This window comes from Grosmannia clavigera (assembly GCF_000143105.1).
Source record: "Grosmannia clavigera kw1407 unplaced genomic scaffold GCSC_113, whole genome shotgun sequence".
NCBI lineage: Eukaryota > Fungi > Ascomycota > Sordariomycetes > Ophiostomatales > Ophiostomataceae > Leptographium > Leptographium clavigerum.
In genome coordinates this window covers 2,066,462-2,089,839 of record NW_014040831.1, presented here as the reverse complement: position 1 = coordinate 2,089,839, position 23,378 = coordinate 2,066,462, and the positions used below count along the sequence as shown (strand labels likewise).

The window sequence follows — 23,378 nt, the reverse complement described above, 5'->3', positions numbered from 1 at the left end:
CGATGCAGGAAGGTTGCAAATGGAACACACGGTCGGGGCCACTCTGGCATAGCTGCTAATGCAAACGTTGCCAAGTTTCTGTGATCCGGAGAGCTGGTCCGATGGCGAAGGCCTTAAAAAGGTAAATTCTGGTTATGTGTATACAGAGTATGATTTTACAAATCTGTAAAGGCGTTTTTTTGTTTGGTTTCATGGATCTGGGTAGGTTGAAGCGCGGACGGGGATTTTCATGAACATCGAACCACCTAATCGAGATGCAAATCGGCTTCTGGCCTGGACAGCTGGTGTGCTCCAGCGCTCTACAGGGGCCCTGGGCGCTGGACGTCCCCTGAAAGTTACATGATCGTTGCGCTAGCGCAGCTCGGAGGTTCAGATATGGGATCGCTAGTCCCGTAATGGTCTAGCTCATATCTCAAGATACCGAGATGGGCTTGAAGAAGCCAATCCACTCGGGCTGTTAGCTTCTCCGAAATCACAAAATCCGAGTTACCTCATCGACGAGCCGTCTTGGCCAGGAACGTCCACACACCGGCTTTTCCCTCCTGCATAGTTGAGAAAACTGCTCGACCACTCGGTGATACAGCTTCTGCAACATTCACCGATCGCCGGTCAGCTATCCACCTCTACTTAAACCGCCTGTGCATCGAAAATACCTCGTAACCTCCCCGCCGTCGAACCACCCGGATTGCTCACTCTCTCGGCCGACCAGACTCCCCGCTTCAACGGCTTCCCGATGACTGCCACATCTCCTATCCGCACGTCAACCTCCGGCGAGGTCGCGCACGCGGACTTGGCTATGACGGCGTCCAACGCGCAGTCCCATCACTCATCCCACAACCACAAGCACCATTCTGGTGCTAATGCCGCAATTATTGAGTACGGCTATCCCCACGGCCACCTTGGCCACCTTACCGCCGAGGAGGACAAATCTTTCAAAGAGTTCAAACAGTACCTGATCAAGGAGGGCGTGTACAAGCCCGGTCCTCCGCCGTCGCACGACGACGCAACTCTTCTGTGAGTTTTCCCTATCTCTGCCGGTCCGAGTTCTCTTTCTGAGGGAATGCGGGCTGGGCAGCTCGAACGGTGTGGCTAACGTGCCGGGTCACGCCAGCCGTTTCCTTCGTGCCCGGCGATGGGTGGTGCTGGATGGATACAAGCAGTTCAAGGAGACCGAAGATTGGCGGGCAGCCACACAGCTGAACCTGCTGTACGACACGATCGACCTCGACGGTTACGAACAGAGCCGACTGCTGGTAAGATGGCAACGAGCGTGCGGCGAGACATAGGGGCGTAAAAGACATGACTGACGTGTTTCCGAAGTATCCGCAATGGACAGGCCGCCGAGACAAGCGGTAAGCCCTCTCTCCGTTGTGCTCGCCGTTTCTTCTTTCACTCATGACTCCTCTTTTAGTGGTATCCCGGTCTACCTATTTGAGATCTGTCACCTCGACTCCAAGACGATTTCCACGTATGAGAAGACGACCAACAACACGTACAGCAAGGCAAAGCCGGACGGGAACACGCCACCGCGGCTGCTGCGCCTATTTGCGCTTTATGAGAACCTGACACGATTCGCACAGCCGCTGTGCACGCAGATGCCCGACCGTGAACACGCCACTATTACGCCCATCACGCTGAGCACCAATATCGTCGACGTTTCGGGCGTGAGTCTGCGCCAGTTCTGGAACCTGAAGAGCCACATGCAGGCTGCCAGTACACTGGCCACGGCGCACTACCCGGAGACGCTGGATCGTGAGTGCGACCCTTGATGCCCGTCGTGCTTCTAGAAAGTTGCTGACACGTGCTCTCTGCTTCGTAGGCATTTTTGTAAGTGACGCTATTCGGCCTTTTTTACTTCCTGCCTGTCTGCTGACAACGGCTGCAGATCATCGGCGCGCCGGTGTTTTTTACCACCGTCTGGGGCTGGGTCAAGCGTTGGTTTGACCCGGTGACCGTGTCCAAGATCTTCATTCTCGGCCCTCAAGAAGTGCTGCCCACGCTGCTGTCGTTTATTGCCAAGAAGGACATACCGAAGAAGTACGGTGGCGAGCTGGACTTTACGTGGGGCCAGATGCCCAACCTCGACCCTGCTATCCGCGCGCGCACAACGTGGGAGAATGACTTTACGGACTTTCCCAAGGGCCCGCTGTTCTGGCGGCCCATCGACGGTGGCCGGGTGGAGTGCGTGGCTGCCGGCAGCGTGAAAAAGGTCGAGCGAATGGCGCGCGTCTGCACGATGCCAACGTGCTTCAAGGGAGCTGCAGCCGTGGTTCCCGAAGAAGTGACTGGGGCCATTAAACCCGTGGTGGCATCGTCCTCGAACGGACACGTCGACGCCGTGGACGCCGAAACTGTGGCCAAGCTCGAGGGGCTCACGGTCACTGAGAAGGCTGACGCAACACCCGCAACAGTTACCGCTTAGTGCGACCCCTACAGCGTGGACATTACTCACCGACACTGCTGACCGCAGCTGCAATTTCTGTCAACGCCCCTCCCCCCCATTTTTCCTCCTTTGCATGCTTGTGTTCAAATTGTCTGTTTGCTTTTATCTCTGTTTTGTTCAACATGGCGGCTTGGACCTGAGACTCAAGACTGTAGTAGACAAAGAATACACGAAATTTTTAAAGCGCAGAACTTGGCGCCGAGTTTACTGGGGGCAATATTATATGTAGTATCAAAATCTAGAGTGCACAATGAGAGCAGAACCACGCTCTTCACGCTGCATCCTGAATCTGCGCCTGGTTGTCGGCAGCGCGTGATGGTGCGTGACCGCGGCGCCGTCGCCATTCGCGCACGCCGCGCTCAACCTCTTCCCATGTAACGCCGTCACGGACGAGCCACATGGTGACGCCGAGGGTCTCGACGTTGCGGTTGCGGCTCTCGTCGTCAAAGAAGAGGAAGTCCTCGTAAGCGATGCCGGTGCGGCGTTGCAGCGCCTCCATGTGGCGCAGCTTGTTGCTGGGGTAGATCTCGAGGCCGGCGTCGAAGGCGTCGATGGCCTTGATGGTGGCTGTCTTGGAGCCGATGGCGGCCGCGCGTGCTTTCTTCAGAGGTCGGACCCCCCCGCTACCGGCTGTCTCCGGAGGTGCCGGCACCTGGAGCAGCCGCAGCAGGTCCCTGGCCAGGTCTGGTGCCGACGTCCGGCTGGCCACGCCGACGCGCAAGCCAGCTGCCGCCAGCGCCTGCAGCAGGTCCGGCACGTCGCCGTAGAAGCCAAACGTCTCACCGATGCGATCGACCGCGATCACGGGCGCCGGTTGGTTGGGCCGGGGGTGGGCGTGACCTGCGCGCGCCGCCGGTGAAGCCACCTTCAGCGGCGGCGTCACGTGTGTGTCCACCCAGAATGGCCAGAGCGTGTAGTCGAGGTCGAAGACGAAGAGGCGCGGCAGCGGCAGGCCGTCGACAAAGGCCGAGGACGGGTGGAAGGGGTATGACGAGGCCGAGGCCGAAGACGAGTGCTCGGCTGCGCTGCTGCCCGCAGTGGACGCGGCCGACGACGTCGCATTGTTCGACACCATGGCAGATGGTCGGCGGCGGTGAAGACGGCCAGGACGGAGGCGGGTGGCGGCAGCGTCGATGACATTGAAGTGTGCTCAGCGCAAAGATTGGCGTCGAAATTGGCGATCATAGGGCCGTGGAGGATACAGTGCATACACCATGGGCACTGTCCCAAGGCGTCGTGGAAACATGTCATCGCTCTACGGAGTAATTGCCATCGCTGTTCTTATTGGAATAAAATGTCTAAACTAGCTGGAGTCAGTTGTAGTCTAACCCTTTGGCAAGAAATCATAAATACAACGAGGCCGACATTATGCATGAATCGGCGTGCAATAACAGTACCCCGTACATAATTCGTACGTCTACCAGGCCATTGAATCCCTGGCGAATCACTAGGAAGCAGCGGCTTGGTGCGCCTTCCTAAGCTATGATGAGTTCTTCTCATCGAAACACCTTTAGTCAGTAATTTGTACAGCTATTTTCTGCACTTTGCCCAACTGCCGTCCCCCCTCTTCTCGGACTTCCCCTCTCCGCCTCCAGAGTTATGTACCCCATTCCTTCTTCTCGGACATGGACGCATCTTGTGCTGCCGTACCGAAGTCACGGTAGAGGGTGTGTGTAACACCTCGACCAATCCTCTGTACAGAACTTTCCCTCTCGATTCGTTTTGCTTCTATTGCACCTGATCCCTTTTTATTATTATTGAACGGTGTTCTGCCTTCAAACGTGCAATGAATATCAATCTGTACCTTATCAAACCGCCACCTCTCGACCACACACCAGCACGACAACAGCAATTTCGAGCAGCCGGTCAGCTTCTCTACCAATCCGACTTCTTCGTCTACCTTCCCATCTTGTAATTCCACCCATCGACTAGACTAGCTGTTATGACGGTCAATGCATTGCGCAAAATCCAACTCACCCACCTCGCCTATGTTTACTACAGGCACAAGGACGCAGTCACCGCTCGAAAATTCATCGAGGACTTTGGCTTCTTCGAGGAGAAGCAGGCTGGAAAGCGCACCTACTACCGTGGCTACGGAACCGAGCCCTTTGTTGTGTGCATAGAGGAGGCCGACGAAGCTTGCTGGGGTGGCGCTGCATTTGCAGTAGCGACTGCCGAAGATCTCGAGTATGCGGCCGCCACACTGCCGGCTAAGTGCCGGCCCACGGCCGTATACGAATTGACCGACGCACCTGGTGGCGGCCGTGGCGTCACTTTCTACGACCCCATTGATGGCTTCCCCTTCCACCTGGTGTACGGCCAGCAGAGAGTGGAGGCGCGTGATCCCATGTTCCCAGTGATCAAAGTTAATTATGTGTGTGAAGCAAGCCCTCTCCATGCTACGCTCCCTCTCTCAGCTGTCGATGCAATTGCGTGCTTACTGCATTGGTATAATAGCCTGTTGAGAAGAATCGACCAGTGAACCGATTCCAGCGTTTTGAGAAGCGCCCGGCACCTGTACACAAATTGGGCCACTTTGGTATGTGCGTGACCGACTTCGTGCGCTGCTACGACTTCTATTCGACACACTTCAACTTCTTTCCCAGCGAGCTGGTACACGACAGTGCTGGTGTCAACAAGACGGTCTTTTTTCGGCTCGACCGTGGCGAGCAGCAAGTGGACCACCACGTCTTTTTCCTATACGAAGGTGGGCTTGCAAACGTCGAGAATAGAATCACAAAGACACAGATCGAAGTCTACTAACAATCCCGACGTTAGGTCCCAAGTGCCACGTGCACCATACATCCTACGAGACACATGACTTCGACACGCAGATACTTGGCCATGACTGGTTGCGGGACAAGGGCTACAGGAACTGCTGGGGCGTGGGCCGTCACGTCATGGGTAGTCAGATTTTTGACTACTGGTTTGTGCCATAAATCTGCGTACTAGCTGCATACTGCTGACGTTCATTTGCAGGTTCGACCCGTCTGGTTTTATCTTGGAGCACTATGTTGACGGTGACCTGCTCAACATGAGCGAGCCGACGCACCACACGCTAGAAAAAGACGCCCATCTGCACGTCTGGGGTAAGACACCTTTTCCTGTCAATCGGTTCAAGGTGCTAATCCGGCTTTCTCTAGGCCCCGAGGTCCCATCGACATTTATGGACTAATCGATCCATTGCTTGCTCGTGTACTAAATCATACTTTTCCACGCATCTCTTGCGCTGGTTCGGCAACCCCGCTGCTTTCCAAGCGCCGGGCGTTACGAACTAGTAAAACGTGCTGCTGCTATATTCACCAAATGTATTCCGCCTTTATGTGTATTTATATGACTTCAGCGACTAAAGCAAACATCTTTAGTCTTTCGACCAGGAGCTCGGCCGAGGAGCCGTGGGTAGCCATCTACAAAAGCGCTATTAGCAAGTCAGCCGCAAACGATTGGAATATTCTCCACCATTATTTCGTGAATAAGGTATCTTACCACCCGGATCCACCAACTCCGGGAGCTAACAGGGTACTTTGCCAAGTTATAAGGCATGCGTCGTCGATGATCGTACACCGCATCATACACCGCGTAGCGCATCCCAAGCTGAACACTACGAAACTCTCCATAAGTGCAACAGTGGAACTGATGAGTGCTAGTTGTCTCCTTGTAGTATGTCTCTATGGCTTGCTGAGCTGAGTTTTACGCAGCCGCTAGCTGTTTACAATATACTCTTGCCTGCAGCGTGAAGTGAGATGTATTTCCCCTCGTATAAAGTCCTTTATCTCTCTTCGTCTTCCTGTGCCTTTCCCTCTTTCGCACAACTCAAAGATTTGTCGTAGACATGATGGCGTTGTACTATCCCGCCTTGGCGATTTCGACGCCCAGTGTCTTTCTGGCTCTGTTGGTGGGTAGCTACTTGTTCTTCAGATTGATGATGATGGGCCGGCACGGCAACAAACTGCCCCCGGGGCCCCCTACCCTTCCGATCATCGGAAACCTGCATCAGATTCCGAAAACCGGCCTACATTTGAAGTATGACGTGTTATTACTGAATACACATGGCAGTAGATGCTGATTATTAGATTTCTTGAATGGGCCGAGCAATATGGCAGTGTTTTCTCCCTGAAATGCGGGTCAGACACTATGATTGTCCTAGCTGATCGTAAAGCTGTTCACGACCTGGTTGATAAAGATTGCTTGTGCAATTATTTTTGGTTATCGCGGTGTTGCATACGACTCTTTTTTCGGCCATGTAAGCTATTATTCCTGTTGATATCTTCTTCTTTTCTTTTCTACTTAAGTCTTGGCTTCCCCTTTCTTGGGTTCTCTCCTAATCATTACAGTGTGTTTACGATGCCCTAGAGTCCTTTAGCGAGTCCTTGGGTCTGAGTTCCAACCCGCCCGTCAAACAGTTCCCTTTTCTCCGGTACCTGCCTGACTGTATAAGTCCATGGCGTGTACGCGCCCACCGCGCTTTTAACGCCATGTCTACAACATTCAGTACCGCTAGGGATACCGTGGACAAACGGCGCGCCGCTGGTGACTGGCGTGCGTGCGTTTTGGACCGCATACTAGACAGTCCTAAGCTTATTGGCACCATGCCGGGAAAGCAGCTTAATCACTTCATAGGTGTACTAGTCGAGGGTGCTACGGATACTACACAGTCGAGCATCTTAACGATTATTGCCAACCTTGCCCGCTACCCCGAGTACTAGCGTTTAGCCCAGGCCGAGATTGACGCCTGTTGCGGCACCCAACGTATACCTTCGTGGTCAGATTTTGATGCTCTGCCGTTTGTCAACTGTATTGTAAAGGAAGGCCAGAGATGGCACAGCGTGTACGGTTTGTCCTGTTCTATCTCTTTCCTTCCTTTGTATAACCTGACAGTCGTCTAGTATTCCGCTTGGACTTCCCCACCGCGCCTCTGAGGACAACTGGTATAACGGTATGCTAATTCCAAAGGACGCCACAATTATCATCGCGTCTCATGTTATCCACCATTCGGAGCGCTGCTATGAGAATGCCAACATTTTTGACCCACGCCGCTACCTTGGCCACCCGCGTCTCGCCAACAGCTATGCCGGCAGTCCCGACTATGAATAACCGTGACCATTACGGCTACGGCGCAGGTCGTCGTATCTGCCCGGGCATGCACCTGGCCGAGCGGGTGCAATGGCGAGCTATAGCGAAGATACTGTGGGCCTTCGACATTGTGATGCCCATCGATCCGGTTACTGGAACCGCCGTCGTGCCTGAACCTGAGGCCTATGAAGAGGGCCTCGTATCAGGGTCCAAGCCTTTCCAGGTCGAATTTAGGCTGCGCAGTCCGGCTCATGAGGCAGTTATTCTACGTGAGGTGGAGGGGAGCTTGGCCGACCTTCGCAAGTACGAGTAGGGTGTTATGGGGATATTGTGTAAAGATGTCTGCAAGGATTGCAAAGGATCTTAGAGCCTATGCCTGCAGGTTTAGTGCCTATGCTCGCCCCAAAATATAACGATGGATTGGTATGGCCAAAGAGCGTTAGGCAACGTCTTGTATAACACACTTTATACATATCTTTTCACTCCATACAGCTAGCCAAAACCGGTCTCATAAATCTGCTTCACACAGGTCACCATTTTCAGAAGACGTCCTCTTACTTGGCTGTCTTCTCAGTCGTCCTGTGCTACCCGGACTATGATCTTGCCGCGTGTCCGATGCGTCTTAAGCATTGTGTATGCCCGTGGAGCATCATCAAACGACACGACTTCTTCGATGGGCACTTTGATTTTCCTCTGCGCAATAAGGTCCAGCACCAACCGCTCGGCCGCAGGATCGTTATCATTCATGAGTACCGGTCGCGCGTGGTGACCACCACCCAGGAAGCTCGGCAGCACGTTAATCCACAGCGCTTCCGTGATAGAGGACACGGCGACCTGCACGTAGCGACCATTTTGCACCAGGCAGCTATCAGCCGCCTTGTAGAGGGCAAAGGGCGCACCGACGAGGTCGACGGCGAGATCAAAGGGGTGCTGAGCCTGGCTGGTGGCTGATTGGGCTGCGAGGGTATCGGCAACGCTCGTGGAGCTGTAGTCGATGACAACATCGGCGCCCAGGCTCCGGCAAAACTCGACGTTGCGTGTGGAGCACGTCGTGGTGACGTGGTAGCCTTGGGCCTTTGCAATCTGGATGGCGAAGCAGCCGACGCCGCCGCTGCCGCCGTTGATGAAGACGCAGGGAATGGGAGCTCCCGCCCCGGCCGGAAGACTCTCGCTTTTTGCCTGAACGGCCTTGAGCTGCGGTACCAACGCGTTCCAGGCCGTGGGACCACAGATGCCGATCGAGGCCGCCTGGTCAACATCCACGCCCTCGGGCACGACTACGCAGCCGCTGCTCTGGGCGAGGACATACTGGGCCAGTGCGCCGTGCTGTGCCATGTTGTTTGTCTTGCCGGCCACTAGCTGTCCTGGAACGAACCCGGGCGCTGTTGCTGCCACCACGCGGCCGCAAAAATCGGATGCTGGTGTCGCTGGTCGTCGCGGCAGAAACCGGCCGACCACCGGCAGCTCCGGGATTTTGTAGTCGACCGGGTTCACTGCCGCCGCCAGAACACACACCACGATCGCATCGCTGCCCGGCTTCAGAAGCCTGAACGTCTCTGGCACTGGGTAGTCGCTCACAAGGCGCATGCGGTGCTCCATACCACCCTTGGCCGACTCGTAGACCCAAGCCTGCATCGTTTCCGGGACCGGGCTGCCAGTGCCACTACTGCGTGCCGTCGTAGCCGTTGTTTCTTGCGGTTCTTGCGACATTTTCAGCGAGAATAGTGTGTTGTTTTCGGATCGCGGGGTAGTCTGAAGGTAAGAGACGGAAGGAGATAGCCAAAACAATGTTTGTAATGATAATTATGACGTGACGTAGGTGGAGGGTAGAAACACGTGGTCACGATACGTGTCCTTTGGTTGTTGGATGGATATCAATATAGTGAAGCATATGCCCTGATCGCCATACTCTCAATAAGCAAGACGTTGGTGCATGTATGCCAGCTCTCTAGGGACATTGCTCCTTGCCTCGAAGACTGTATGAGTGAGGCATATACTAGAGTGCCTTCACTGCGGCTTTGGGGCTAAGTACGATTTTATAAATTCGGGTCCTAGTACTCCGTCAGGTCTGGGAAAATCGAATACTTCAGTGCGATGGTAAGTGAGCGAAGCTGTTTGATTGACTTCAAGTATCTTGTGGTACGGAATACCAATTACTGGCAGGAAGGAAGACTCTCGGAAATACAAGACTATTTAACACCACGTCGTGTATCAGAAGCTATCGCCCTCCCTGGCGGCGTGCCCGCGCGGCTTAGTCCTAGCCTTTGCCTTAGACGTGTAAGATCCTCCGCGTCCCAGTACTGCTTGATGTATAACTGGCGTCGAGATCCATTAATAGGTCGGATTACAGCATCGGTCCACAATTTCGACATTTCATGGGAAGGAAAGTGCATGATAAGACCGCTATAGTTCCGGCTCATTTCGATCTTGACCTCGGCCGGTAGTTGAAAGGCGATACGACAGGTTCTATCAGAGTTTGACAAATGCCTTTTGTGTTCATTAAGGCTTTGGCGATATCGATCGAAAAATGGGTTGCAATTGTTCGGAAACTCGATTTCGGCTATCAAACCTCGATCAAACCTAATGTACACATGCAGCCGCATTGTGTTCTCGGCCATGTTAGGAAGACTACATAGGAAGCGACATTAGTTTGGCTCTTGGTTCTCTTGGGAATGTTGAGTGACTCGTACCTGCGGTGCACTTGGCCTGAAAAATGAAGATAGCCTTCTCATACCGTGCCAGCTATACATGGAGAGCAGATACACCCATATATACTCCGTACCCCGCTCACATTATTACCCGCTGCTATTAATAGCAGTCCAGGAAGGATGGCCAAATAAGCCGGGCAACGTGGCAGCAGCATAGACCCGACCAATAGAGATTTGGTCGTAAGCCTTGATATTATTGCAAATCTACAGTAGGGCAGAGGAAGCCTTTGCCTTATCTCTCTTAAGCTCCTACTTTTTCTTTTTGTTCATGGTCAGTTTAGCGACTCTGAACATGAGTCTGAGTGGGGATCTAGAAAAGGGGCTCGGGCCTGGCACGACACTTGAGGCTGGTACGCATTTGCATCCTTATAAAAGAGCCAGCCATTCTTGCCTTACTAATTTCTGAAAACAATAGTGGAGGAAAGCTATAGTCCAACTGCGGACGGCGTTCTGCCGTCTCCTAGGCAGAGAAGCTCCGGAGGCAGCAGTCGCTACATACGTAGCCGTAGTTCTATGGAACCATGCCGAGATGACAGAGTACCCTCCGGAAACGAGGAAGACCGCTTTCAGAATCGTGACAGCGAAATATCTCGCCGGAACAGCGAAGACAATCCTGAAGCTTACTCCTCATGCAACTACTCGTCTAAGGCCCCCTGGAAGGGCCACGAGGTTGGAACCAGGCACAGTGACAGTGAAATATCCCGCCGGAATAGCGAAGAGAACCCTAAAGCTTACACAGCACACAACTGTTCGTCCAAAGCTCCCTTGAAAAGCAACGAAGTTGGAATTGGACGCAGTGACAGTGGGATATCTCACCGAAATAGCGAAGAAAATCTTAGCGCTCATTCCTCACCCAAACACGCATACAGACCTTTCATATCTGACTGCATCCCCGAACCAGGCGGATTGAACACACTAGATTTAGACCAACCAGAGGAATGGGCATTGAGGCACCATTTAGGTGGCTTGATCGTCAAGTTGGACGAGCTAAAAGTCGGGTGGGTGCAGTCGGCTATAACCTTCATTTCAAAGCACTGGGTTAGTTCGGATGACAGCACCAGCTCGGACAAAAGAAAGACAAAGCCAGGATACGGTGATAGAAGCCGGTTTCGAATTAGCTTTGCGGAGGTCCAGCGTATGCGCATACGCAAGTTGCAATGTCTACTCGTCAAACATGTTGTTCAGATGCGGCTCACAGGCACCGAGTCGACTGGCTGGGAGCAGACATTAGATGAATACAGTGCGTATGACTATCAGCCGTCTTTTGATATCTAGGCCGCACATTAATTTGCTTTTAGTCAAGGCACTACAGCATCATGACTACATGGAAAAGCGCAGCACATCGGCCCGCGACCCCTTCTTGGCCACGGGAGAATATGCCATTGACAACTATGTGCTAAAGAGCTACATCGGTGATAAGTTTGATAAATACCCTAAACTTGAGACCAGTGTCTCGCTTAGGGCCTGGGAAGACGTCAAGTCAAAGGGTTGTGAGTCCATCTGCGGCACTCGCTACGATAACATACAGAAAACCTGGTGGAGCAAGTTCAAAGAGCGCATCATCCTCGCGGCTGTTGGAGGCGCCTTTCTCATCGGACCAATGTGGATAATGGTGTTGTTGAGCGGGCCCTTCAGCTCGCTCATTTGTACGACCGCTTGTGTGGCAGGCTTTGGTATCTTGATATCCTACTACCTTGAAGACGGAAAGGACGTTCTGGGCAGTACTGCAGCATATGCAGCTGTTCTTATAGTGTTTGTAGGGACAAGTTCTTCATGAGAACATTGAACAGGATCAGTCGAAAATCTTCCTGTCAAATGGCTAAGTAATGGGTGGAAAAGACGGGCTAGGTGCGAGACGAATGATTAAGACCCATGGCATGCGGGTGATTGTAGGCTAGGGTTGCATATGGAATTTAGTTTTATCAAGTTTCGATTATACCGAGGCAATGTGATTGATGCCACCGAAAACTTTTCGTCTGGTGTCAATGAGGTGGGATGGAGCCCTACGAATAACGACATGTGCTTAGGGACCACCACTTTCCTGATTCCAAGCACTTAGCCGGCCTACAGGAGCAGACAAAAATGACGCAGATGTCAGAGGCTGCGGTCCGGCTATCTCCGCTTAAAACTAGAGAGGCGTTCAAAGCCGTCTCTACACATTGCCAGAAAGAGACAAGAACGGATAGGCTAACAAGCTTCTTCTTCCATTTGGATGACCGCGCCCCACAGTTCGCTTGGGGAGCTTAAGTTAGCCCCGATCTTTTCTACACTTGCGTAAGCTGGAGGATAACGGCAGAGACGTGCCGACTTCCGGGACAGCTTCCACTGTAGCGATAAGAAAGTTTTGCGGGCGAGACAGCGAAGTTTTGAATAGGCCGAGTAATGCGGATTGCCAATCGTCGGGGTCGACTGCATGTTCCTGTCGCTGTTCCTGGCGGAACTTGGTCCGGTTTCAGTTCTGCGTCTGCGATAGGCATTCTCACAATACGACGATGCAACGATACGGCGATGTGAGTGATATACCGCGCTAATCATGGCCGAAGCCAAGATTGTACTCTAAAAAACTTGAAATCGTGCATCAGTGAAGCCTGCCAAAATATATCGGGAAAATATATTGTGAAGGGCAATGTTTGTTGACGAACAGGCTTGTAGCTGGAACGGACATCTTTCACAACTCCCGTTTCTGTTTCTTGTACGTCATCTGCGGTTCTTATCATGCCTATCAAACCGGCAATTGCGGACCGTCTAGCTGCACTGATCCCTGACCGATCCTGTGGGGTCTTATGGTTGCCTGCCGGCGTTCTTTGGGAGAGTCACTGGCTACTGGCTTGCTTTATCTGTCCTGCACATGAGCACTGAGCTGTCTGCAACGGGGAGGCCATTCGCTTGCTGCTTTGAGGATAGCTTTCGTGCTTTGCTCGCCTAGGCTTGCCATAAAGAGGAAAATCGGCCCTTACTACACGTACCGAAGACGGAGCTTTATCTATGGCATCTTTTGCACGAGCAGCAATCTCGGCCGGGGTAGATTGGGTGGAGCTGTACCGGAAGCTTGCGAGTTTTTCTGTAGGTAGCAGAGATAGTCATAAGTAAGGTTTGCCCGGAGGACTCTTCTCCCACTGGCTTTCCCTTCCGTTGCTTCCCCCAGACGACTTTCCCCAAGCCAGCAACGATGAAGCTCTCTTCTCCTATCTCGGCAGGCGCTCTTGCCAGCTGCGCACTGGTGCTGGGGCTCTTTGCACAGGATGTGGTGGCGCTACCGTCGCCCAAGTCGTCGTGGGTGCGCAAGGGCCGCAGTCGTAAGGCCATGGCCGACATTCTCAACGGCAAGACCAAGGGGAAGCGGTCCGGACTGTGGCAGGACGCCTGTGCCAACTCGACGGCCAGTGTCGTGACGGCACCCAAGGCCAACGTTTGGAGCAGCCTGACGGACGTGGAGGCGTCGTCGGTGGTGGCCTGGCTGTTTGCGCAGCCGGAGCTGAATCTGACCGTTGCTGAGAACGCGACAGAATGGGACAACACGCTGTGAGTGGGGGAATGCTGGGTTTTAGACACGCCGGTGTTGATTCTTGGGGTGGAAAGTGGTATTTGCTGACTAAGCAGTCTTCTGGTCGAGCTCATGCCGCCAAACAAGACGGACGCGGTAGCCTACCTGGACGGCAACGCGACAGCACCGGTGCGGTACGTGCACGCGGTGCTGGATAACCGGGCTTCGGAGTCGGCGACGTACCAGGACATCCTGGTGGGTCCGCTGCCACTGGACAACGCGACGGCCTCGTGGGAGCCGCTGACGTACGTCTACAACAAGGAGGGCGGCGATGGCAAGGTGCGAAACCTGGACGCGGACGACGACACGACCGACTCGGCATGGCTGTACCCGATTGGGGCGTCGATTGCGGACATCACCCTGGACCTGTGGAACGCAACGGCAATGGGCCTGGACAACGATACGTTGGATATCTGGGGCATCGATCCGCTCTGGCAAGATGACGGCCGGGTGACGCGCTGGGACACCTTCTGGATGGACACGACGGACGAGTTCGACTCCGGCACGTTGCTGCCGCTGGGCCTGTACTTCAAGTCGGACGTGACTGGCCGTGACCCGAGCCAGTGGAAGCTCGAGGGTTGGCTCTACAACGACATATTCTACCCGACCACGGAGGCCTTCCGGGCTGCCTACTGGAGCGAGGGCTTCGTCAAGCTGGGGGCCAACGTCGAGGGTGCCTGGGGCCACACCGACCAGACCGGCCCGGTCCGGCCGCTGGACACGCTCTACCCGCCGACCACTATTGCCCCGGCTGGCAGCCGGTTCTCCGTCGACGAGGAGGAGAAGTACGTCGAGTGGATGGGATTCAGCTTCTACATCTCGTTCCGGCGCGACACCGGCATGGCCCTGCACGACATCCGGTACAACGGCGAGCGGATTCTGTTTGAGCTGGGCCTGCAGGAGGCCCTGGCACATTATGCAGGTGGGTTGCTTTTCTTTCTTTTTCTTTTTCTTTTTCTTTTTCTTTTTCTTTTTCTCTTCTCTACCTTTGTTCTCTACTCCTTCTATCCTAATACTGAATCTCCCAGGAAATGATCCTGTCCAGTCTGGTACGGCCTACCTCGACTCGTACTATGGCTTCGGCCCCTACGCCTTTGAGCTCGTGCCCGGATACGACTGTCCAGCCTACTCGACCTTTCTCAACAGCAGCTTCTATGTGTCGGAAACGACGCACACGCATGTCAACTCGATCTGCCTGTTCGAGTACGACGCCGACTTCCCGATCCAACGGCACAGCACGAGCGAGTACGTGTCAGTGACCAAGAACACGTACTTTGCCGTGCGCTCCGTCTCGACCGTCGGCAACTACGACTATGCCTTTACCTACAGCTTCTTCCGCGACGGCTCCATCGCCGTCGAGGTTCGCGCCTCGGGCTACATCCAGGCGGCCTACTGGGCCCACAACCAGGACTACGGCTTCCGCATCCATGATGCTCTCAGCGGCAGCATGCACGACCACGTCCTCAACTTCAAGGCCGACTTTGATATTCTCGGCACGGCCAACTCGATCCAGCTGGTCAACCAAGTCCCCGTCACCAAGTTTTATCCCTGGAGCGGCGGCAAGCCGCGCAACACCATGACACTCGAGCGCTCCTTTGTCCAGTCCGAAGACGAGGGCCGGTTCAACTGGGCCGACAACAACGCTGCCCAGGTCCTTGTCGTCAACCAGAACGTCACCAACGACTTTGGCGAGTACCGTGGCTACCGCATTCTGCCCTACACAGGCACTGCCCACCTGACCGTCACCGACTCCAGCAACCTCGTCAACGCCGCCCACTGGGCCGAGTTCGACGTCCAGGTCACCCGCCAGAAGGACACTGAGCCGCGCTCTGCTTACGCCTACAACACTCAGGACGTCAACGACCCTCCCCTCAACTTTGCAAAGTTCTTTGACGGCGAGAGCCTTCTGCAGGAGGACCTCGTCGTATGGCTCAACCTGGGCATGCACCATGTACGCTTCCTACTCTCCCTCTTTCTCTCGTCCCATTCGCTGACTTTCAGATCCCCCATACCGGCGACCTGCCGAACACTGTCACCACGACGGCCCACAGCGGTATCCAGTTTATGCCCAGCAACTACTTCAGCCTTGATGCCAGCCGCGAATCTGTCAGCCAGGTGCGCATTAACTACGACAGTGGAAAGGTGACCTCTGTGAACACCTTTGGACAGAAGGACAATAACTGCTCGCTCGACTTTGAGCCTGTTGAGCCCGATTTGTATTCCTACACCGGCGACGTAGTGATCCGAAAGTTCCCTTTCGATCCCAATCAGCCGTACTATGAGACCGACAGCATCGAGTAGAGCGGGGGGCTGCATTTTAATCCTTTCTTGTACTTGTACTTCAACGCAAAAGTTTGCACGTCGGCAATAAAGTAATGAGAGTTACGAGCCTGTCACAGAGTTTGTATGCGTACTCCGTATATGATGCTCATTTATGGATCTAGCATGTTATACCACAAAGTACCTTAGGACACAACTTGATTTAAAACCACACCAGTGGGATCCCTTGTCTCATGATCGCCCCAGTCTGCCTCCCATCCATTGTCGGCAAGATATTGCTTCCAAGCCTGATCATCGTCATCGAGCCGCGTGGAAACGTCAGGAATGACAAAGTACGCTACAAGTGCGCCGAGAACGGCAAACGCCGAGCCGACAAGAAATGCGACCTGGTCTCCCTTGGACGAACTATCCGAGTACGAATTTTGGATGGCCGTGAAGACCTGGGTTCCGATGGCGGCTCCAGCCTTGGACCAAGCCGAAACAAATCCCATCATTTGGCCTCTGATTGAAGTGGGGAAACATTCGGATGCAGTGATGACGACCGTACTGAGGAGTCAGAAATGTCAGTCGAAACCCAGGACAGAAAATAGCTCTAGAGGAAGATGTAGCTCACCTTCCTGGGCCAACCTCGCCAAGGGTCAAAAAGATGCCGTACAGAACGATGAATAGCGGGAAGACGCTCTGGATAGGACCCATGGCACCACCGAGGACAAAGCCGAGGACGGCCTGCAGACCGAAGCCGAGAGCCATTGTCTGTCTCCTGCCGATCCGATCCGAGAGATAGCCTCCGATGAAGGGACCAGGGATGTAGAAACAGTTGATGACGATGCCCCAGCCCAGGTTCTTGACCAGACTATCACTTTCGTTCATGCGCGAGATGATGGTCGAGCTGAAGATGCCAAAGGGAATGCTGATCCAGTTGTACAAGAACCAAGTGGCCGCAGCCCCGATCAGAGACCGCCAATAGCGTTTGGCCGCGAGCCAATACGGCGTGCGCTGCTTTCGCATGGCCGAGCGACGGTACGCGGTCGAGACGGCCATGCGCATGCGGAACCAGAAGATGGCCAGAGGGGGGACCAGGCCGAGGGCAAACGACGTCCGCCACACGATGTGGTATTTGCTCTCCTTCTGGTCCACGCACAGCAGAAGCAGCAGGGGAACGAGGCCACCCCAGACGTAGCCCAGGCTAGAGGACAGGTCGGCAAGCATGGCGAACATGAAGCCACGGCGCTTGCGGTACTTGTCGTGCTCATCTGTCGCCTCGACGGCACCGGCACCCGACACGGGATATTCTCCCCCGGCGCCGAAGCCGGCTACACCACGAGCGATAATGAGCATCCAGAGCAGGCCCGTGGGCGTCGTCCCATTGGCGGCCGTGGACAGGACGATGCCGAGAACGAGGATGATGGTCGTGGCAACGGCACCGGCCTTTCGGCCCAGCTGGTCGACCACGACTCCGAAGCTGAGCATGCCGAGGATCATGCCGATCAGAAAGGAGTTGGAAAGACGCGTGTATATGGAATTGGTGAGAGTATCGGGATAAAGGACGGCTAGGAGCAGCTCCAGGTTTCCAATCACGCCGGCATTGCTGCGGACTGGTCAGCACAAACGGCAGCAAGACTGCAGTAGAATCGGAAGCATCTTACTATCCGTCCGAGCCTATAGCCAGGCCCGAGAAGAGAACCATGAACCAGACAGACACCTTGCTGTAGTAAACCTTCTCGGGCTCGGCGCTATCGAGAATTCGGCCATTGTCGATCGAGACCACCCTGATGGGGACGCCATCCTTTTCGCCCGCCTTGGTGATATCTTCATTCTTGGCAACCGCCGAAACGGGCGCAATGGTTTCCTCATCGGCAGCCATGGAGACGTCTGGGAACGGGTTGCCGTCTAGAGCGACCGACAGATGAATGTGGACGCAAATCGGCGGAGCAGCAGTCCCTCAACAACTTATAACGCCTCATCATGCCCTTGCGAATAAATGGTGCATTGCGACGATGATCGATGCCAGATCGAGCAAGTCCCATCGGCAAAGGTGCGATAAGATGCTCAGAGACCCCTGCGAGCGCGCAGATGGCCGTAGATACGGCTGCAATTCTAGGAAAGTTCCTCGCTGCATTACGTTGCCTCCATATCAGATAAGCTGCAAGCCGATCAGCAGGGCAGCTGGAGCCGGGAATGCGACTCTGATGACTCGAACTTGCCTCTGGTATCTCGGCACGAAGACGATCGCGTCAAGTGTGCTGTTGGCAAGTGTAATCGGGAAAGAATTACCGGGAAACGACCGGGGAACAGAGCGGCGATTGTGGCTATGGTGCCGAGCTCTAGCGGTGACGGCCTGTTCCGCTGGGAAGCTGTAGGGGCCCTGTTTCGGACTGTTTTTTTTTTGCCTAGTCTGTCCGCTAACTTGTGGGGGATGCTGTCCTGCCATCCTCAAATAGGCCACATTCCAAACCGTTCTCCAACCTGCTGTGTACTTCCTGGCGTTGCAAACCAAACGAGCGTAACAATGTCGAAAGGTCTCTACATCGCAGCGGGGGCCGATCTGAGTGCGCCGCCTGCGCGCTGTAGCTTCTCGTCGTCGCCAAAGCGAAAGGCTGCCACATGGCTGCTAGCAGGCGTCTGTTCTCTGGCCGCGCTGCGATTCGGCCTACCGCTGCCGGCGCTGGGCCGGATGCAGCTGTCTGTGGCCGAACGGGCGCAGCAGTGCTCCATCGACAACCTGCACAAGGACCTGTCGTTTCTGGATGCGGCTGTGCCGATCGGGGCGAACGAGTTTATCGAGCGACGCGATCGGCTGGCCAAGGCCCTGGTGGCATCGGGCGTCGATGCGTTTGTGCTCGAGCCCGGCTACACGTTCCAGTACTTCGGAAACACGTCACAGGTGGACTGGGAGCCATGGGAGCCGGAGGAGCGGCCGTTCCTGATGGTGGTGCTTCCCGAGACGGATGCCGCTGGTGTCGTGTCGGCCAAGACAACCTTTCTGGCGCCGCACTTTGAAGAGGGACGGGTGCGGATGCTGGGAATCCCGTCGCGCGACCCCGAGCTCGACATTGTCGTCTGGGAGGAGCACTGGAACCCCTACGACACGCTGCTGCAGTCGCGGCTCTTCAGCCGGCTCGCCGGCCAGACGCCCAAACTGATGGTCGACGAGGAGATTCGGGACTACATTGTCCGCGGGCTCGACCGGGCCGGCTTCGAGACAGTCGGCCTCAGCACCGAGGTTGAGCTCGTGCGACAGATCAAGAGCCCTGCCGAGGTCGAGCTGATCCGCGCCGTCAATACAGGCACGGTGGTGGCCCTGCGCACGATGCGGCCGTGTCTGGTACCCGGCCTGACCGAGGACGAGGTGATGACGATCCTGGACAACGCCCTGCTTTCGCTTGGCTTCAGCCTTTTCTTTAACCTCGTCCTCTTCGAGGAGCACGGCGCCCTGCCACACGGAGGCTTTGTCACCGGCTGGAAGAAGCTCAAGCACGACTCCATGGTCGTCATCGACGTCGGCGCCCATTATCTTGGATACAGCTCCGATATCTGCCGCAGCTTCTTCATCGACCCGCCCCGGACGACGTCGTCGTTGCGCCGCGCGCTCGGCCGGCTCTTCGGCTTCGGCCAGGACTATGAGCACAGTGCCGTCTCCGACCCGGCAGTACATGCGGAAAAGCTAAAGGTCTGGTCCGTCGTTCTCGAGGCTCAGGCCGCTGCTGCTGCGGCCTTCCGGCCCAATAATACAGCCGCCAGCGTGGATATTGCGGCAAGAACGGTCATTGACAATGCGGGATACGGCCATGGCTTCACCCATCGACTCGGCCACGGGATCGGCATCAAAGGTAAGCACAAACGTCGAGCAGTGACCCTCACATCTTCTGACAAAGTGGCGCAGCGCACGAATCGCCCTACTTGAACAAATGGAACACCCAGGTTCGGCTCCAGGCCGGCATGACATTCACCGACGAGCCGGGTGTCTATCTCGTCGGACGATTCGGTGTCCGCCACGAAGATATATATCTGGTCAAGGAGTCAGGGGAGGCGGAGCTATTGTCAGGACCGCTTGCCAAGAGTCCCTACGAGCCGTAAAGGTACTTTCAAGAAGTGGACAGTGGGGTGGGTGTCTTTGGAATCATTAATCAAGTCGCTCCTATTGGCGGTCAATGCTCAGCGATGCGAGCCAAGTTTGGCCGAGATGTGCATGGAAAAAGGAATTGGGAATGGCGTCTCCATCAGGACATTAATACTCCGTTTAGGCGGCATTTGCAGGCAAACGGCATCTGCTGTTGTTTAGTAATATATCACTTTCCGGGGATAAAACTTAGCGGCAGTGACGTACGCCATAGGTGTCTGCTCTGCACTCGGGCTCTGTAATACTCTGTAATTCTGTACTTTTTGTTCGATAGCTAAGTCCCTCGGCATCGGTGCCTACCTGTCCAAGAGAAGCAACACCTGATAGGACTATATGCCAGCAAATCCGCCCACAGAAAATATAGAGCTCGTGACGCTTGCGAGCGAACACGTACGATTCTGAGCATAGATAACCAGGTTCGAAACGCGGTCGGGACAATTAATGCGTAGGCGCCCGATTAGTCTGTCTAAAAGTAAGACGGACTCGGACATAATAGCGCTCTCCCGCTGTGGACTCGGAGTTGCTGGGGGTGGCAGCCTAGCAAAAAGGGAATTGTGGGTCTTCGGGGTTCTGGAAAACGAGGTTCAGCTAAAAAGAGCTCCTTTACTCGGGGGTAATACTTGGGAAGAGTACGAAGTACAGCGTAAAGACCTTGCGCCGTTTCCTCTTATCTTCACGACTGCCTACCTCCTTGTAACGATGTTTCTGTTTTCGTATCAGTGTCTCAAAAAAAAAAAACACACGCACAAACATTCCCTCCTTGTCCTACGAAAATGGCATTGCAATATCTCACAGCACCATCCTACGAGCATGGCTTACGAGCGACCTTGCCAGCCGACGAAGCCTGCCAGATGTACGCACCACACGCCCTGCTAAGCTTTATCGACTGGCGTAGCGGCAGTAGGCCGCTGGCATGGCGTTCAGGGTTGCCGCCTTCGGTCAGCCTGGATGACGATGGCCGACGACGACAGAGCAAGAAGACGGGCGGACCTGGAGACACAATCGATGGCCACCGGCGCATCCACCACGTGCACGCGGCAGTGGACAGCTTCGAGCGCATTCGATACGACATGAACGACTTCGTCAAGTCGACAGTCTGGGCCAACCACGACCGGCTGCAGACTCGACCGTCCGTGATCGAGGGCGGGCAGCAGCGGGGAATCTTTGTCAAGGAAGACGACAGCACGGCGTCACGTCACAACCAGCAGCTCTTTCCGCCATGGCTTGCCCTCACCGCCGGCGAGCACCTCCACATCCACGCCGACGGCAGCTCCCACATGATCCTCTCGCTTGCCGACGCCACCACGGCCATCGAACGGGGCTGGGCCGAGAGAGAGGCCACGATGACAGCGACAGGCGACAGAAGAAACGACAGCAGCAACGGATCCGTCCTGCCGCTGGGCTACGTCGCCGTGCACGCGCCGCGCAACGCGACCGAGCTGGCCGAGTGGAAGCGGCTCGCTATGGCCAGCGTGCGCTACTGCACCCACCCATGCAACGGAATGGAGATCAGGCTGCCAGAACGATTATGAAGCCGGGTTCGACGTTGTCGTGTGGGATTAGACTTTGAGGGTCTCTGGCATTTAGCGGGGTTTGGAAGAATTAGCGGGTGTCGGTGGGGCATTTTAGTGGAATGCAGGCGTTCGCAGGAGACGATCAGAGAGGGAGATGGGCAACTCTTGGTCATTGAAGTCTATTTTCTACACTATTTTCAGCTTACAATCTGCAGCTTGCAACTCCTCTATGGAGTTCTCAACTCTAAAGTTTCAGTGCAATACAAAACATACAATCTTTCAGTGGTATACCATTGCCTTTTAACACGACCAAGACGGCAATATGGGGCAATCAAGCTGAATCCGACACGTCCTCTTCTTCGATATCCTCCAGTTCCCGCACCGCGATGAGCTGCTCGTCCTTTGCCTCGCGGTGGTATTCGATATCTTTGTACCAAGCCTCATTGTCTAGCGGCAGCGTTGGTGCAGGGAAGGTCGTCATCTTGTATGCGTGCAGGGCCTCTGCTCGCCAGTCGGCACACTGCTGGCAGAAGCCGCCGTATTTGAGCTGCCAGTTCTTGCGACACGCCCGACACGTCTGGCAGACCTCGCACCAGTGCCGCGGTCGCACCACCTTGGCCCGGCAGCAACAGCTGCAGCGCCGCCGCAGATAGCCGATCTCGCCGTACATCTGCTCGTAGGACTTGTCATTCTCTGCGGCCAGACCTTCGTGGCTGGAGGACCACAGCCGTGTCTGCAGCTTCCGCATCTGTCGAAAGAACAGCGTGTCCAGAGTCCCATCTCGCTGCAGACACTCGACACACGTGTCGTGCACCTTCAGACAGATGTCAGCGCCCCAGGTCGACCGCGTCGCCACCTCCTCGGACCAAGCCATCATGGTCAGGAAGCAGTCCTCTCGCAGCAGCTGTCCACAACCGTCTATACAGATCTGATATCCATAGTATTTGTCACCTCCCCTGAGCTGGCTGACCAGTCTGATGGCCTGCTGCTTCCGCCAGCTTGTCTTCATCGTGCCCTGCTCCAGGATGCGCATCCTCCACGATGTCGCTGCCAGTGCCATGCACTCTTCGTACGTCAGGTACTCCATTATCTCCATCTTTAGCTCCACCGGCAGTGCTGACAGGTAGTCATTCTTGCCCCGTGGCTGCAGCTCAGAAGGCGGCCGCAGCAGAGACATCTTTTCTGACGGCGGCGTCGTTTCTATCTGGTTGTCGGGGGGGAAAGCTTCCGTGTGGAAAGGCAGCGGCTCGCGGGGCTTGCCGGTCGCAATTGTGTCAGTCTTCTGTGTCTTGGAGAGGTATGTGCCCGTGGTCAAGTTCTGGTAACGGCAGAGGCGGTGCTGTGTCCGACCAAAATCGTCCAAATCAGCGAGATTGCCCATCATCAGAGACATCTCCTGTGTATCTACATCCAGAATTGGAATCTCAGTATCTTTGTCGAGACGGCTACACCCGCCAGTAGACAGCTGAATTGATCGATTATGCATAACAAATAGGGGTTGACTGTAATAAGTTTGTGTTGTTGGGATATTCTCTATTGATCTTTCTCAGCTTTTGCAAGATGTGTATTGCTCCAATAGATTCCTTCATACAGAGGGGCAGCAGAAGCACATTTATATAAACAGTAAAGAAGGGGCGACAATATTTTTTTGCTTGTTGCTTATGGCAGAGAAGTACCCAACATAATGATTCTTTGA

General features: G+C 54.9%; 11 protein-coding genes across 11 annotated transcripts; 7 read left to right on the top strand and 4 right to left on the bottom strand.

Annotated features, from left to right (window-relative positions):
- Positions 1-733: 733 nt before the first annotated feature.
- On the top strand, positions 734-2,422 carry CMQ_4070 (cellular retinaldehyde-binding/triple function protein; the record flags this gene model as incomplete). The annotated part of the gene is made up of 6 exons (XM_014320008.1): positions 734-1,014; positions 1,112-1,253; positions 1,321-1,352; positions 1,412-1,752; positions 1,820-1,827; positions 1,886-2,422. The coding sequence occupies 6 exons, from the start codon at positions 734-736 to the stop codon at positions 2,420-2,422; spliced, it is 1,341 nt and encodes a 446-aa protein (XP_014175483.1).
- Positions 2,423-2,714: 292 nt separating this feature from the next.
- Positions 2,715-3,518, bottom strand: CMQ_3951 (magnesium dependent phosphatase; the record flags this gene model as incomplete). Its single annotated transcript, XM_014319889.1, has 1 exon — positions 2,715-3,518. The coding sequence occupies one exon, from the start codon at positions 3,516-3,518 to the stop codon at positions 2,715-2,717; it is 804 nt and encodes a 267-aa protein (XP_014175364.1).
- Positions 3,519-4,385: 867 nt separating this feature from the next.
- On the top strand, positions 4,386-5,618 carry CMQ_4202 (trihydroxytoluene oxygenase; the record flags this gene model as incomplete). The annotated part of the gene is made up of 5 exons (XM_014320140.1): positions 4,386-4,817; positions 4,901-5,150; positions 5,222-5,369; positions 5,423-5,532; positions 5,587-5,618. The coding sequence occupies 5 exons, from the start codon at positions 4,386-4,388 to the stop codon at positions 5,616-5,618; spliced, it is 972 nt and encodes a 323-aa protein (XP_014175615.1).
- Positions 5,619-7,511: 1,893 nt separating this feature from the next.
- CMQ_3804 (cytochrome p450 monooxygenase) lies at positions 7,512-7,829 on the top strand (the record flags this gene model as incomplete). The annotated part of the gene is made up of 1 exon (XM_014319742.1): positions 7,512-7,829. One exon carries the CDS (start codon positions 7,512-7,514, stop codon positions 7,827-7,829), a length of 318 nt encoding a protein of 105 aa, XP_014175217.1.
- A 257-nt stretch (positions 7,830-8,086) lies between these two features.
- CMQ_3617 (zinc alcohol dehydrogenase) lies at positions 8,087-9,226 on the bottom strand (the record flags this gene model as incomplete). The annotated part of the gene is made up of 1 exon (XM_014319555.1): positions 8,087-9,226. One exon carries the CDS (start codon positions 9,224-9,226, stop codon positions 8,087-8,089), a length of 1,140 nt encoding a protein of 379 aa, XP_014175030.1.
- A 2,183-nt stretch (positions 9,227-11,409) lies between these two features.
- Positions 11,410-12,001, top strand: CMQ_3533 (uncharacterized protein; the record flags this gene model as incomplete). The annotated part of the gene is made up of 2 exons (XM_014319471.1): positions 11,410-11,464; positions 11,523-12,001. 2 exons carry the CDS (start codon positions 11,410-11,412, stop codon positions 11,999-12,001), a joined length of 534 nt encoding a protein of 177 aa, XP_014174946.1.
- Positions 12,002-13,393: 1,392 nt separating this feature from the next.
- Positions 13,394-16,069, top strand: CMQ_3776 (membrane copper amine oxidase; the record flags this gene model as incomplete). Its single annotated transcript, XM_014319714.1, has 4 exons — positions 13,394-13,746; positions 13,825-14,690; positions 14,797-15,719; positions 15,770-16,069. The coding sequence occupies 4 exons, from the start codon at positions 13,394-13,396 to the stop codon at positions 16,067-16,069; spliced, it is 2,442 nt and encodes an 813-aa protein (XP_014175189.1).
- A 164-nt stretch (positions 16,070-16,233) lies between these two features.
- CMQ_3555 (metabolite transport protein) lies at positions 16,234-17,912 on the bottom strand (the record flags this gene model as incomplete). The annotated part of the gene is made up of 3 exons (XM_014319493.1): positions 16,234-16,594; positions 16,662-17,636; positions 17,695-17,912. The coding sequence occupies 3 exons, from the start codon at positions 17,910-17,912 to the stop codon at positions 16,234-16,236; spliced, it is 1,554 nt and encodes a 517-aa protein (XP_014174968.1).
- A 645-nt stretch (positions 17,913-18,557) lies between these two features.
- Positions 18,558-20,125, top strand: CMQ_3306 (proline dipeptidase; the record flags this gene model as incomplete). Its single annotated transcript, XM_014319244.1, has 2 exons — positions 18,558-19,878; positions 19,932-20,125. 2 exons carry the CDS (start codon positions 18,558-18,560, stop codon positions 20,123-20,125), a joined length of 1,515 nt encoding a protein of 504 aa, XP_014174719.1.
- An 816-nt stretch (positions 20,126-20,941) lies between these two features.
- Positions 20,942-21,700, top strand: CMQ_3663 (uncharacterized protein; the record flags this gene model as incomplete). The annotated part of the gene is made up of 1 exon (XM_014319601.1): positions 20,942-21,700. The coding sequence occupies one exon, from the start codon at positions 20,942-20,944 to the stop codon at positions 21,698-21,700; it is 759 nt and encodes a 252-aa protein (XP_014175076.1).
- Positions 21,701-22,013: 313 nt separating this feature from the next.
- Positions 22,014-23,075, bottom strand: CMQ_3955 (f-box domain containing protein; the record flags this gene model as incomplete). The annotated part of the gene is made up of 1 exon (XM_014319893.1): positions 22,014-23,075. The coding sequence occupies one exon, from the start codon at positions 23,073-23,075 to the stop codon at positions 22,014-22,016; it is 1,062 nt and encodes a 353-aa protein (XP_014175368.1).
- Positions 23,076-23,378: the final 303 nt, after the last annotated feature.